This window comes from Ceratotherium simum, chromosome 2 (assembly GCF_057802395.1).
Source record: "Ceratotherium simum simum isolate JZ-2026a chromosome 2, ASM5780239v1, whole genome shotgun sequence".
NCBI classification, from domain to species: domain Eukaryota; kingdom Metazoa; phylum Chordata; class Mammalia; order Perissodactyla; family Rhinocerotidae; genus Ceratotherium; species Ceratotherium simum.
In genome coordinates, this window is record NC_141901.1 from 19,641,267 (window position 1) to 19,656,865 (window position 15,599).

The window sequence follows — 15,599 nt, forward strand, 5'->3', positions numbered from 1 at the left end:
AGAGAACTATAAACTCTCATGAATTAAGACATGTTATCTTGTTCTTTAGCCACTGGCCATTTGTAACTCTTGTAATTTATAAATACCTATGTGATCAACTTAGATCTCACTGGCGAAAAACTGCTAGATTTGTACTGCCTTCACCAAGACAGTGGTCATTTGATTATAGGTGGCCTGGTGAAATCCAACTACTATTTTGTGTATACGATATCATTCTATGCAATCTCTCTTTATTTCTTATAAAAGAAATGTAAGATGTAGTATCAGTGAAATTGAATGGTGAACATCTGTGGATGTTAAAATTTCTCTCTTGATGTAATCTCTTATATTTTTATCACTGGTCAGCATCATAGTAAAAATTATAAATTACATATAAAAATCTAATTCTAAAAACATCCTAACTCAGCAAAAAAAGCATAATAAAAGTTTTACTACTCTTATTTCCAAAAGAAAAATATATTTTGAAACCATCTAAAATTTTCCTTATTTTGCCAGTGACCCAAAAATAAATTTTGTAACTCATTTTTGCTATCAAGCTAGTAAAATTAATGCTAAGCTGCATAAAAAACAAAAGATTTTTTACCCTTACCTCGATCTTTTGCTTTGTCAGAAAGGAGCACTTCTACCTCCTCATACTCCCGGATGGCATCCAGTATGATACTTCCTTCTTTACTGAATAAGAACAGCATGGGGATCTTGATGTCATCAGTGTCCTTCCCGTCACCTGCCATCTGGAACAGAGGGGCAGTGTCACTGCTGCTCCCCTCGTTGTCATCTAGCCAGAGAACGAATACAGCAAACATAAACACATTCGTTCATTTCAAAAGGTCTAGCTACCAATCTTGACTGTTCTTTACCTGTTGGCAGCAATAAGTTTATGCATCAAGAATTGTAAAAACAAATATACCTTTTGGGCCCACTAATTCTACTCCTAGAAATTTGTCCTAAGGAAATAATTCAAAAGAAGCAAAGTAATCAATGCCCAAAGAAGTTTACTAGAGTGCTATTTATAATTGTGAACAACTCTGAACTATTATAAGTAAATTATAATGAACTACTTGATAGAATGCACAGAAAAACAGAATGTTATGTGAAAAAAGCAGAACACAAAACTCTATGATTATGACTGTAAAAATTTCATATGCTTCTGAAAAAGCCTAGACACAAAAAAATTCAGACTTGGATTACTATGATAGAACTATGAATGAAATTTTATTGTTTAAGATTTCCTCTAATGGCACCATATCGTTTCACCAAACTACAAATTGATACTTTTTTATATACCGTTCACAAAGAATAATTATGACTATACTGGCTTTTCCTCTATAAGTTTAATTAAACACTATCGTTATTTTACACGGGTTAAAGAATAGTAGCAGGATTGCTAAATACGGTTTTACTGGCAACGCCAGTCATGTCCACCCCTAATCTCACATGCCAGTCTCCCTGGAGAACCTGCCTGTCCCTTCTCGGAGAGCTTGCTCTGATAGGCCCTGCCAAGTAGAGAATACCATGTAGGACCCACTTTCTTAGCAATAACTAAGACAAATGATCAGATGAAGGATGGCTACCTGACCCTCAGTCTCTCTGGGAGACCTGGAAGTGGCACACAAAAGACTGTTCCAGTTAGCAGTGGGTAGTGGTCCAGTTAAGTGACACAGACTCATGGCTGAGGCTGCAATTTTAGAATGGCCATTTTGGAACTGATGAGCAAAGAGGGAGCAGGCTGGTAAGAAGCTGGAGAATGAAGCAGAATTGCAAACAGATGCAGAGACGAGAGTCCAGGAGGACCCAGAGATAGAGACAGAGAGATGTGAAAAATACTAGCAATCACGGTTCCAAATGATTTTCAGATCCCATGTCCACTTCCTTAGAGCACTCAGTTGTATTTCTTACTCTTGGGTTCCATGAAAATAATCTATTTCCATATAGCAAACAAACCTCCCTTCTTAAACCAGCTTAAATAAATTACTGTCTCTTGCAGCCAAATGATTTCTAAGATAACTTGTACTTCTAGTACTTGTGATAAAAAACAACTAAGTCCTAATTTGCTCATTTATATAAAATTAAAATCAGTAAAAACCAAATAAAATGCTTCCTCAGAAACAAAACTTAGAGGAAAGAAGTTACAAGACAAGAAAGTTTCTCTTTAAAAATTAAATTTTCTAAGAATAAGGATCATTGCCCCTTATTTTCCCAAAGAACTCAGTATAGGATTCTGTAACAAATAGCTACTAAAGAAAACATCTGATTTGACAAACCGTACAGAGTATAGAATACCATGAGAATTAGATTTCACCAAAAAACAGGGAAAATCTAAAATACTCCACATGTTCCAGACTTTATTATATTTTATATTTTTAAAGTCTCATTAAGAGATGTTCAAAATGATGGTGATGGCAAGGTATTAAATTCTTATAAAAATAATCTCAGTGTGGAAAATAACCAAGGACAAAGAGATGATTTAAGTCAGGCGTCGGCAAACTTTTTCTCTAATTGCCCACATAGTGAATACTTTAGGTTTTGAAGTTCTCTGTTGCAACTAATCAACACCACCCTTGTAGCTCGAAAGCAGTCATAGACAATATATAAGCAAATTGGCATGGCTGGGCCGGCCCCGTGGTTTAGAGGTTAAGTGCGCACGCTCCGCTGCTGGTGGCCCGGGTTCGGGTCCTGGGCACGCACCAATGTACCGCTTCTCCGGCCGTGCTGGGGCCGTGTCCCACATGCAGCAGCTGGAAGGATGTGCAACTATGACATACAACTATCTACTGGGGCTTTGGGGGAAAAAATAAATAAATAGAATTATAAAAAAAAAAAAAATTGGCATGGCTGAGTTCCAATAGAACTTTTATTTACAAAAAACAGGCAGCGAGCTGGATTTGGCCTGCAGGCTATAGTTTGCCAACTGCTGATTTAAGTTATTAAGGAGAATTTCTCCTAATTTGTGTATTCATTATATCAACATTGGAGTGCCCATATGGGATAAGCAAAAGGAACAGTAAATAATTTTTCACTGAAATTAATCTTAGTATTTTAAATGCTTTAATTTTTATTTACCCTGAATTCAGAAAGGAATTCTATCCTAATTAGAAAAAAAAATCCAAAATGGATTTCTCCTGTGAAAGAAGTTATACAGAAGGACTAACTTCACAATTAGGGTGTGACCTCAGGTCTTCTAGTTCCTTCTGAATGTAAACTTCTATTTACTTTAAGCATAGAAAAATTTATATTTTTCCTGATAGTCCTGGCCTGCTTGTCATGATATAAGTGATTTTCTGTAAGAAATAGAAAAACAAAACCCACGGGTTGAAAGACATAGGTAAAATGATTTGAAGTTGATAATTTGTGATTTCAGTGGTAAAAGACCCACGGAGATAAAAATTTGCGAGCAACTAGCGCTTATACCTGATACATCAGCTATAAAAGGAATTATCAAACCTTACAACCACCTAAAAGATATTTATTATCATTTTCATTGAAGCGCAAAAAATATTCTACTAAATAAACGTATAAAGAAACTACAGCTGGGCCAAGGTTACCGTGTGATTTTGTGGGACAGCCAGGAACTGCACCCCCATGTGTCTGACTCCAAAGCCTGCATCTCTGTGGAGGAATGGCTCCCCACTGGTGGTGGTGGGGCGTTATTCTTGCCCTTAGGGGGCTATGGATCTCATGGGCACATTTTCTTATCCACAGTACTAGGTGTTTTTACCACTCACCCCTATTTCACCTTCACACCTGACCCCAAGTACTTTTACTGGCATTAATATACAGAAACTCAAATCTAGACTTTCCAAAAAGATATGAAATATACAGAAATTATTAAGAGAGTCACTGGGTTTGCAGGTTTGGATTCTGGGTGCGGACCAAGCACCGCTCATCAAGCCATGCTGTGGCGGCGTCCCACATACAAAATAGAGGAAGACTGGCACAGATGTTAGCTCAGGGCCAATCTTCCTCAAGCGCAAAAAAGAAAAGAGGAAAACTGGCAAAAGACGTTAGCTCAGAGCCAATCTTCCTCACCAAAAAAAAAAAAAAGGAGAGAGAGTCATTGGATTACCTATCCATTATGCTGTCTAGTGAAGTAAAAATAATATAACAAACTCCTTGATAAAATTTTGGAAAATAGAAGAAAAAATCCTAAAAATTATCTCTTCCCAGTCAACACAATGAGGCTGAGGATTACTTACCAATAACAATGCCACCAATTGCTCCAGCGTTCTGGATATTGCGTGCCTTCTCTGCAAACATGCACTGTCCTCTTTGTATCAAAGCGATTTTTCCCATCACTGCCTCAGGGTTAGTGAGCTCTGAACAACCATTGTATGGTTTACTGCTTGCAACAAATCCTCTTGTCTGTCGGAAATACAAGTAGCTTAATTATTCTTTTATCTTCTCAAATCACTATCTAGTCATTAAAATTCAATATCTAGAGCTTTAAGTAGACCTCATTTCTTTTCTAATGATAACATATGTATTTTTAGCATAAATTTTTGTTTTGAACATTTTGTAAACCATAGTACCCAACCATTTCTATTGTGCTTTGCAGTTTATAAAGCATTTTTACATAAACTACTAAATCTGATCTTTATAACGACTCAGTGAAATAGTACAGATAATATTTCCATTTCACAAATGAGGAAACTGAGGCTCAGGTTACATAATTTTCTCAAAAGATACAATGTCAGTAAGTGGTAAAGTTAGAACCTGTAGACAGATTCACTAGATACCCAAACCCACACTTACAACAGCTGGGAACCATTTTTAACAAACATATTTTAAGTGTACATACCTCTTTATGTTTAGACAGATCTAGCCCAAACTGAGCTGGTCCAGCAGTCAACACTACCCTGCCAAAAAATGGGTGGGAAACAATCTGTACAGCTCGTGGAGGTAGCTGCTGTTCTTTTTGTTGTTGACTTGACAGTTCAATCATCTCCTGCATGAACCTCAACCCATCTTCAGCGTCAATTGAACTAGCAGCCTAGGAAAGAAACAGATTAATTTTATCCTTTCTTTCCGGAAACTTGCAACTTTTTTGACTTCTTAAATACTATTGCACTATAGTCTTCTACTCTAAAATTTCTACTTTCAGTTTAGGTTCCTACCAAATATTTATGGTCTTATTTGTCCTCAAAAATATTACTTCTGGAAATATTTTCTAAAATAACATCTGTAATTTTTATCAATCTCTCTTTCCCTATTCTATAAACTACTGTTGATATGAATTATGAATTAGACTTCCACCAAATGCTCAAATGCTTGCTCTGTTTCCTCCAGTTTCCCTTCTAAGAAATAAACCTTCTATGTGACCCACATTTTCCTTCTTTGAAATTATGAACCAATAACCAGATTTAATTCAAAACATGTATCAGGCACCTATTCGATCCCAGCACTTAACTAGGCACTGGGGAGACCGTCTTTTACTTTAAGAAGTTTGTATCTGGAGGAGAGAGACATGTAAAACTAGCTATGATAAAATTTCTCAAGTGGGAAAGTGGACTTGGAGCATAGACAAGGGAATGTCTCTTGTCATCCTGCCAGTGTGGATCTGGGAAATATTTAGAATGACATTTGAATTGAGTCTTAACAGAGGAAAAACTGAAGAATGCTTGACTATAGTAGGAAAAAAGATGGATTCGTGACACTTTACAGAAAAAGTCAATGGGACTTGATAAAAGTTAGAGGATAGAGAGAGACTGATGATAGGGTTTACTGAGATGGAGAACAAAAAGGAGGAGAGATGGATTGAAGAGATAATTAATTCAGGTTCGGACAGATTGAGATTGAGATGCAGAAATGTATGACAAGCGGATTACAGTTGGGTTTAAGAGTAAAATTAGGAATTAGGGTTACATATGTATATCTAAGAAATCACGTGTACAAAAGATGATAGCTAAGCTTGTAGCAATAGATGAGACTGCTGAAGAAGAGTATAGAGAGAAAAGAGTATGATCCAGATTCTTCGGTAGTGCCTACATGGAGCGGTTGTGACCAAAAAGGAGAGCTACAACGGAATCTACAAAACAATGAACAGAGAAGTAGAAAGATGTATGTTGCTGGAATGCCCCAGAAGCCAAGAAAGGAATATGTTTTAAAAAGGGGTCAGTCAACAGTACAGAAAAGTTCAATCATATAAGGATTGAGAGGTCACTGGGTAGCAATTATATCATTGGTGACCTAAATGAAAGCTATGTCATTAGAGATGCCACTCCCACTACTGGGGAGCAAGGGCGAGTGACACATAAGGAAGCAGGCAGAATACTCTTTAAGGAAGGATGGATATGACAAGAATAGAGATGAGACAGAAATCTGAGGGGAAGGTGAGGTTGTAGAAAGGTTGAATTTGAGATTAAGGGATAGCTGAATATGGTTCTAGGTTGAAATTATTTAGCAAACTATGCAGTTTTCTCAATTAATGTATTAATAAGGTGAATAATTTAAAGGCCTCATGTTATGAACACTTTTAAGGCAAAAATCAATAAAAATTTCCCAAAAGGGCATGTTATCTTTCCTAGGCATAGACCAATAAATGCAAATTTTGATTTCTATAATGAATGAACTACTTAGATCCAGTCACTCTTTGTTAACTGAAATAATGTAAAATATAGAGATATAAATATTAAAATGAATTATCAGCTTTTAAGATTACACTTTAAACAAAATAGTGGAAAGAAAGGGACTGAAAAACAGAAAACTTGGATTTAAGTCTTACATTTGACTATATTAACTTAAGCAAATTACCCAACCTATTTGTGATGTAATTGATTTATACTATGAAGAGGTTGAATTAGATGGCTTTCCAAGATACTTCTAAATCCTAAAATTCTGATTCTCTAACTTTCAACTATACACGAAAAGTTTTTAAAAAGCCAATATCATTATCTTATTAAAGCTAATGAGACCACAAAGGGCAGAGATGGCATCTAATTAGTACAGCAATGTCTTACTTGGATTGCATGTTGAACCAACTGGACTCTCCCATCTTTGAGGTGAATCAAACTCACCCCCATCTTCTTCAAGATTTCTAAATGCTCAGGGTTAGTCGCCATGAAATCTCTGGCTCTCAGAGGGGGTTTCGCTCCACTCCTGAAACTCTCCTCTCTGCTAAAAGTAATTATAGGCAAGGCTTAAAAAACTACAAGTCAGAACTGGGGAAAAACATAAGGCAAATAAAAATAATGTTAGATATTTGCAAAACTGCTAGTTTTAGAACTAGTGAAAATGAAATAACTAGAAATAGTTATTTGCCTACATATAACTTAGGTTATTGATAAGCAGTATAGCTTTCAAATACAATATTTTACAGTTACAAAATTACATTATATTATATAGTTACAAAATATATTATCTATAAGGCAGTATTAGTCTATAGCATTACAACTATTTGAAAGTACAGAACAGGTAGGTGTGGGGATTTGTCACTACTGATTTCTTTCTTGCAAAACAGATTTTTCTCCCAATATTGTAAAAGCAAAACAGTACTTATATCAGTGAATGATAACATTCACTTAAAAAAATTTTTTTTTTATTTCCTAGTAATGGCCTTTCTCAAATAAGTATTTGGAAGAAAATGAACTCATTAAGGCAAAAAAATTTATTTAACAACTAAGAATAAGTACCTTGGCAAAAAATAAAATCAAAACAAAGAACTCTATTTTTACTATACAGAAACTACTGATAAAAGGAAAAATATTTTCTACCTATATAAGACGTGGAAATATTTGATGAAACTATTCTGTGTAAAAATGAGCTAGAGAAGTTAAAAAACTATTATATGATGCCCATTGACTATTATTACTTAGTTCATTAAACAAAAGATACATAGAAAATTTCCATAATAATAAAGATGTTACTGCAGAATAAACTTAGCCAACTTTACTAACCAATAATTTTTATTTTAATAAGTGATAACTACATATCTCAATATTTTTGGTCTAAGTGAATGTCTTCTTGGCTGTTAAATGTTCCTTACATTCTCTGTCATTTACTAAGAATTAACTTTGATATTAAAAATAAAATAAGAATCTTACACTCTGATGATGCCTCTAGGACAGCTCTTATCCACAACATTTTTCAAGGGTTCACGAATGCTCTGAGCATACAGCGGGTCATTAGGGAAGAGAATCTGAGTATTTGGACAAGTCCAATCAAAATTACTGTCATCCAGTTCTGTATACTCTGAAGTCTACAATATAAAAGAATGTTATGTAAATAAAAACTATTACTTTATTAACATCATAGTTTGTTCAAAGGAAACAGTAAATGAAATGTGTTATAGAATGCAATAAAAGAACATAAAATAAGAAAACATCGAGTGTAACTTTTCTTCCTACCACCCTATGTTTATTGAATCCTAGTCATGGATTATTTTTCACTTGGAAAAATAAAACAAACACATAGAAGGAAAAAAGAGAATAAGACATTTAATTCAAAAAACATAACCTACTATGTTCTTCTTAGAGATGCTCTGATTTGTAGTAGAAAGCCAAAGAGGTAACAGATGAGCTTCTGTCGTAAAGATGTAATCTTCTATGTCAAAAATAATATCTTCTTTATCCGCAAATAACAGGTAAAGATATTTAAACATTTCAGCCAAGAAGAAAGAATCCATTCTAAAATAAAAGGTCACAAATAAATCTAAGAACATAAAAATATCCAGATGCCAACTATCTGAAAGCCGTAGAGTCAAGGTCAATAAACCTGTCTACACCAATTTAGACGTCCAAAGAACTACAGAATGTACCTATACCCTGGTGGTAATAGCCCTGTCTCCAAGCATAGTCCAAGGAAATGAAAAAGACCAGAGGGGCTGCCTACCACTCAGGTACACTAAATTTTGTCAACACTGCAGATAAGATTTTCCAATTGGCCTTCCAACGAGGGAGAGTTTCCCATTTCTTCTACAGAGAACCAACAACAGGAAGGTAATGCAGATGAACTTTACTACTGAGAACCATATAAGAATCTTAAATTAATATTAATTGAACAGGATAAAGTGACACAATTTTGATGGAGTTTATTATGCAGCCATTTAAGTGATAAACAAGACTTTCAAGATAAAGGAAATCATTTACAAAAAGTTACATGAAAAAAATACAACATAAAATCACATGGATTATGATTCTAACTTTGTAAATATTTAAATACCTGTCAAGAAGGGAACATGGAGAAATAAAGGGGATAAAAATATATGTGACTTTATAAATGCTTTAATGTTATACTGTTTTAATAAACATTTTAAAGAAAAGCTTTAATAAAATTAAAAAATTAATTAAAAGTGGCAGAAAAAGAACATAGCTGTTAGATGGAGTTACAGTGACACGAAATTTAATTGAATTTACTACCTCCCAAAGCATTCTAGGTTTTGGCAGTAATAAATAACTTGTAGTTTACTGGACAGGTTGCATAGTTTCATACCTCTAGGCAAGCACAATTCCTGGCACATAGTAGGCACTCAATAAACATTCACTAAATCAAATGCAAGTTTAAACAGCATTACTAAAGAATGAACCCGAGAGGCAGTGGAACACAGTGGTAAAGAACATGGGCTTTGGAAATACAAACGACCTTCCACTGACTAGCCATGTGACCATGGAAATAATCATATCAGGACTGTGAGCTTCAGTTTATTCTTCTGTAAAGGATATAATAATACATGCCTAACATTGGAGTAAAGACTAAATGACATGCTACATGTCCATTATTTAGCATAGCACCTGGCATATGTCTGAGCTCAATAATAGAGCTATCATTATTTTTCCTACACATAAATGATGTTTTATTTTGGAACAACTCACCTGTAATGTTTCAGAACTTTTTTGAACCTTCTGGATGTTAATCTTGACAGAATAGATAAAACACCTCCCTGTCAATCTGTAATACACTTAGGATAATTTAACATCTTCTGGAGGACTGACAGTTACTATCATGAGCAAATGCTAGCTTAAGAACTATAGGCTCAAGAGCAGGATGTTGATTTTTGGCAAATTCTAGAACTGATTTGCAAACATTTAGAAAAGAATAGAGACATAGCAAGATGACTACATATGAGTTGAGTAAAGCTAGCAAGCTGGGTATCATATCATCTAATTTGTATTAAAAAACATAAATTCAGACACAAATGCAAACACACAGGCATTAGAAATGTCTAGCAGACTATTCATCAAATTGTCAATAGTGGTTATCTTAGAGTGGGCAAGAAGGGAAAGTGTCCTAGAGAAGATTTTCATATTCTTTTTGCCATTTAAATTCTTTCCAGTGATCTTCTATTACTAGGAAAATACAGATATTTCCATTTTGAAAAGTGTGTGTGTGTGTGTGTGTGTGTGTGTGTGTGTGTGTGGACACTGGTGAGCCAGATGACAGCACTGGTGGATCTGCAGGGGGGTTAGCAATCACATGTAACAGAAAGCTCTCCAGCACCACGCCATGAGGCATTAGTCATGGCCCTATCCAAAATTCTTACCAACAATTTAGATGGAAATTTTTTAAAGCATGCTTATGTAAACTGCAGATCACTGAAAACATGTAGTTTAGCTAATACATTAGAGACTGAGACATGAGTCAAGCTCTCTTTTTGGTCTAGAAACATAAAAAATCGAATAAAATGAAATTTTGCTGGGATAAGTATAAAATTCTAAATTGACACTAAAAAAAAAATCAGTTGCTCAAGAGCAGGGTGGAGAACACTCATTTGTCAGCAGGCCATAGTTAAGCATCTGAGGTCAACTGGCCACAAGTGTACCGTGAGGCGAACATAAGACATCTGCTAAAAAATCTAAAGCACATCTAATAAGAGAGTCTGATGAGGATTAGTAGTTCTCAACCTTTGTCGGGCCAAATGCATCTGAGAGGTACACTGCTGCCATGAGGAACGGTGAGTCGATGAAGCAGTGATCCTCATTTGGATAGAGGGTGTAAACCCATCAGCCCCTCAGAAAACTAGAAATCTCGGCCTGAATCCAGATGGTAACAGTGCTGTCTTGCTGGGCACATCTTGAGTATGGTTAATTCTGGACACGATATCTTAAGAGACACTCTATATACTAGAATACAATTAGAATGGGGCGAAGGCAGGCGTAAAAGGTCTAGAAACAATGTCATATAAGGAATATTCAGGGGGAGGGGAGAAGGATGTTAAATTTAGAAAACTGGAACTCTCTAAACAGAGTAAAACATGTCTTCCTCTGTAACTCCTCAGCGTATTACTCCTCTTTCCACTATAGTGCATATCACAAGGTTGTGATTCTTTATCCCCCCAATTATTTTATTGAGGTCATATTGGTTTATAACATTGTGAAATTTCAGGTGTACATTACTATTTATCAGTTTCTGTATAGACTGCATTGTGCTCACCACCAATAATCTAATTTTTACCCATCACCCTACATATGGGCCCCTTTACCCCTTTCACCCACGCCCCAACCCCATTCCCCTCCAGCAACCACTAACCTGTTCTCTTTGTCCATGTGTTTCACAAGGTTGTGATTATTTCTTTAAGCAACCACCTTCCTCACTAACTACAGTTCATGAGAGGGCAGGGACTAGTCGGTTCTAATTTCTCTTTCTATCCTCACTCCTAAGTGCAATGCCTGGCATACACTAGGTGCTTAATTATTGTTCCTTGAATGAGTTGCCAGTATAACATAGTGATGAAGAGCCAATCTGCCTTGATTAGAATTCCGACTTGACCTTACTAATTGTGTGACCTGGAACAAGTTCCCTAACCTCTCTGTGCCTTGGTTTCTTCTTCTATACAACGAAGATTATAATAGAAATTACGCTTCAGAGCATTGTTGTCAGGATCAAATGAGCAAAATATAGAAAGTGCTTATTAGAAGAGTGCCCGGAATGCAGGAAGCAGTCAACAAACGTTACAGATAAACACACAGCCTAGCTGCTTTCATTTTTTGCTGTTGTGTGCATGCCTACTTCCAAAAACCAATCCATTTCTCATCAGCTGTGGTCAGGAAAAGAGGTTCCAGCCTAATTAACTATTATCTAAACGCCTGAGTGAAGGACTAAGGGACAACTCTATGAGTAGATGATGAGTGCTATGTTTCACCTGCCTCTAGTCCCTCTTTCTGAAACTCCTTTTACTACTTTCTTCTTTCTAATTCTTGCCCATCCTTCAGGATACAGGATCTTCCAGAAACCTTTCCGTGACTGTCACATTCCAACTTGTGTTTCATGTCCCTTTAATACGTTTCATAGCACTTATACAATGTTTTAAAGTCCATCTGCCTGTCCTCAGTGATTCAATGACAGAAAAAACATGTCTTCGTATCTTTAATCCTCAAAAATTAATATAACTCTGGCACATAAGACACCTCATAAATATTGGTGCAATGAACATTTGCTAACCAAATGAATAAACAAGCTTTAGTGTTCATTTAGAGATGTGTTGCTATGTTCTGGACAGTTAAAATAACCAGATAAGTGACCTTGGAATAAGTGGAACGTTAGTGAATATCACATTAAGCAAAACACGCTTTTTATAGCTTGATTATTTCATGTCATCTACATCTATCCAGTATCCAAAGAAATAGAAACTGCCCGTGGTCTTCCCCAGCCCTCCAAATCAGCAACAGAGTAAGATTACATCCATTAACCATGATATTGCTTTGAGGAGTTCTAGACTGAAAATGAATCATAATCCAGATCACTCATCATCATCATCTTGATAAATTTTAACATTTTACATAATATAAAAAACTACTAGCAAACCCCCCCCCCAGCATTCCTAATATCCTAATAACAAGGTTCTGATATTTAACAATCATTTATTCATCTATTTAAAAATCATTTGAGCACCTACTATATGCCAGGCACTATGATAAAAATACAAACTTTTCAAACAATTTAAAATGAGCCTATTCAAGAGAGTTTAAAAATAAACAGGATGAACTAAGGTTTGCATCTTCGAACACCCTTTGTAAAGCATTAAGCTTATCTGAATTCTAACTAACAGTCATATTTCATGTTGTTCCCCAGAGTTACCCTGAGGAAAGGGGATGTTAGGAATCGTTTTACCTGTCCTCATGACTTCCAGTACGCACATCCTTCATGGCAGCAAATCCGCAAGGCACTCTAGCATATTTATTTAAATTTTCAATAAGTGTTTTCCCTACTTCAAGGTAGTAAGGATCTCCTGTAGCCTATTAAAAAGGAGAATATATATATATACATATATATAGCTGATATATTACCATATACCCATTCATTTATCAAATATTTGTTGAGTACCTACTAGCTGCCAGGCATTGTATCAGGCACTGGAACACATGTTACATAGGACTCAGCTCTGAAAATAAGCCATGGATCTGCTTTATGGAATTTCTTAAACACACAATTGGAAAGCTGTCCGACTGTATATCTTAGCCCTTAGATTAAATTTCTGATGCCCAGAAAGGTTGCCTGATTGAAGGAAGGCAAGAGACATGCTTTAGAAAGCAGCTCTAGAACATAAAATTTCTTTTTAAAGAAACCTTTATAGAAATATTTTGAAAAGGCATAAAACTTAGATGTCAATTCTTGTATCTTTCAGTAACTCTATGGACTAGATGAATAAGAACGGTGATATATCCATTCACTATAATACTAAACAAGGACTTTAGAAACCCAATTACCGTTATAAGATAGTGAGATATCCAACAGAGAATGGGGCTAAACAGCAAAAAGTGAGGTAAATTAGCTTACTTTATACAAGAAGTAGGTACTTTCTGCAAATTCTGGCCTTAAAGGATGTTGAGCCCAGTGTACCCTGAAATCTGTGGTAAATGCCTAGACAAAACAACAAACAAACAGGCATACAAATATGATTTAAAAAAATAAACATGCAGTTATAGAATATATAGTAGTACATAAATTAGATCATAAACAAGTCAAAATAATTAAAATATTGATAATTTTCTTCCATAAAATAAAAATTTCCCTTGCTTAAAATCATAATTCATTTTTGCTAAGATTGCTATTTTTACTAATTAAATGAAATTTTTTTTTTAATGATCATTTTGGCTATTAGGAAGCTTAGAAAAAACTAAGAAACTCAATAATGCCACTATCTAGGTCATGATGGTCTAAATAATTGTGTTTTCTTCTTTTTCTTTATTTCCACTTTTTTCTCTTAATTATTAAGTCCCTAGCTCTCATATTTCTATTTTAGCACATGCTTTCTTTTATAACAACCTCAAATCCTCTGTGGAATGAGACAGGACATTACTTAAAAATAAAACTAGTCTCACTTGAAATTTATTCAATAACAGAATCAACTGGTTAAAAAAAAGATTAAAATAAAAACAAAAACCTTTAAGGGAACCAAACAAAATTTCATTTGTGATAAGATGTATTTAGTTGAAACCTCAGTTTATTCTGAATGAACATGAATTTTCTACAATGCACAGTCCTATTCACCTGAAGGCTAATAACCCTATACTTTCTAAAACAAACAAAATGCTTTTAGGAAGCATTGCAAATTGGTGGAATGCTTAGATATCTCACAGAGCATAGTGAATAAGCAGGGATAAAACAAAGCCATACACAAATTTGGAAAATTTTAATGGTACATTTCTGGAAAGCCAAGAAGTACGCTATTAAAATCCTGCTGTATCAAGCTAGCAAGAATATTTATTACTAGTATAATGTATAAAAACCAGGGAGAATAATTCTCAATCAGCATGAGGAAGAGCTGGCATTCTCCAAAATTCTAGAGAGCATGTGTGATCAGCAAGAATATATTCAATGTATATAGTTTTCATAAAATAAGCTTTACAAAATAAAAAGTAAAAAGGTCTCCCTAGCTGGTGGGTATATGCAAAAGCTAGAATGAGACAATATGCAATGGCATGGATTAGAAAAGTTGGAGAAATACTAATTTGGGATTTTCTTTTTACATAATATTAATAAAATGTCAGCATTACCCTAAACTAGACTTCTCAATACGTGAGGAGAGGGAAAAACATATACAGTACTGTATAAACCAAAAATAAATTAATTAAACTATTTAATCAGGAAAAAATAAATGAAAAAGAACAAACCAGCCTTGAAGATGACACCATCTACCTTTAAATTAGCAATTTGTAGTATATGTAAATTAAAATTTCAAAGATTATTTGCTTACCTCTGGTAGAAAATTGTGTTTTTTAATCACCTGATACAACATTTCATGAGTTTCAATAGCAGGTCTAATATCCCCCTTTAAGACCTAAAAGTCAACATAACAACAAAATTACCTAACAAAATATGAGTTGACTTTATCTATAATCATAATTTTGAAATGTGACTCCATTTTGGTAATTCAATTTTAGAGATCACAATTGCACTCAAATTATAATCATTTTACTTTAATATTAAGAAAACAGCAGTTTTTTTTTACCTGCAAACCTGGAAAAAAGGCAAGCAAAGCATCCATCCAAGTCCTAGCATTCAGCATTGGCTTGTGGATGTGCACATCAAGGAGAAGAGGGGGCTGGCTAATGTACCTCATTATGGCATCATAGTGCTGGAAGATCACAACATATATTCATGAAAGTGGATGAGAAAAGATTTACTATTCTAACCACAGCATTTCATTAAATAGCACTGTGAAGAAATTC

At 34.9% G+C, this 15,599-nt stretch overlaps 1 protein-coding gene across 4 annotated transcripts in view; it reads right to left on the reverse strand.

Moving 5' to 3' along the window:
* Positions 1-15,599, reverse strand: part of EDEM3 (ER degradation enhancing alpha-mannosidase like protein 3) — a 72,729-nt gene that overhangs the window by 17,271 nt on the left and 39,859 nt on the right. Inside the window, exons 10-19 of one of the 4 annotated variants that reach the window (XM_087438849.1) lie at positions 15,380-15,505; positions 15,125-15,208; positions 13,705-13,788; positions 13,039-13,163; positions 8,453-8,618; positions 8,037-8,191; positions 7,011-7,107; positions 4,796-4,987; positions 4,194-4,359; positions 590-775 (exon numbers count right to left, since the gene is read on the reverse strand). In XM_087438849.1, the coding sequence (XP_087294975.1) occupies positions 590-775; positions 4,194-4,359; positions 4,796-4,987; positions 7,011-7,107; positions 8,037-8,191; positions 8,453-8,618; positions 13,039-13,163; positions 13,705-13,788; positions 15,125-15,208; positions 15,380-15,505 (1,381 nt within the window). Of the gene's footprint in view, positions 1-589; positions 776-4,193; positions 4,360-4,795; positions 4,988-6,953; positions 7,111-8,036; positions 8,192-8,452; positions 8,619-13,038; positions 13,164-13,704; positions 13,789-15,124; positions 15,209-15,379; positions 15,506-15,599 lie in introns of all 4 variants that reach the window. The other 3 variants (XM_004424930.3, XM_087438845.1, XM_014783351.2) reach the window with 3 other exon arrangements.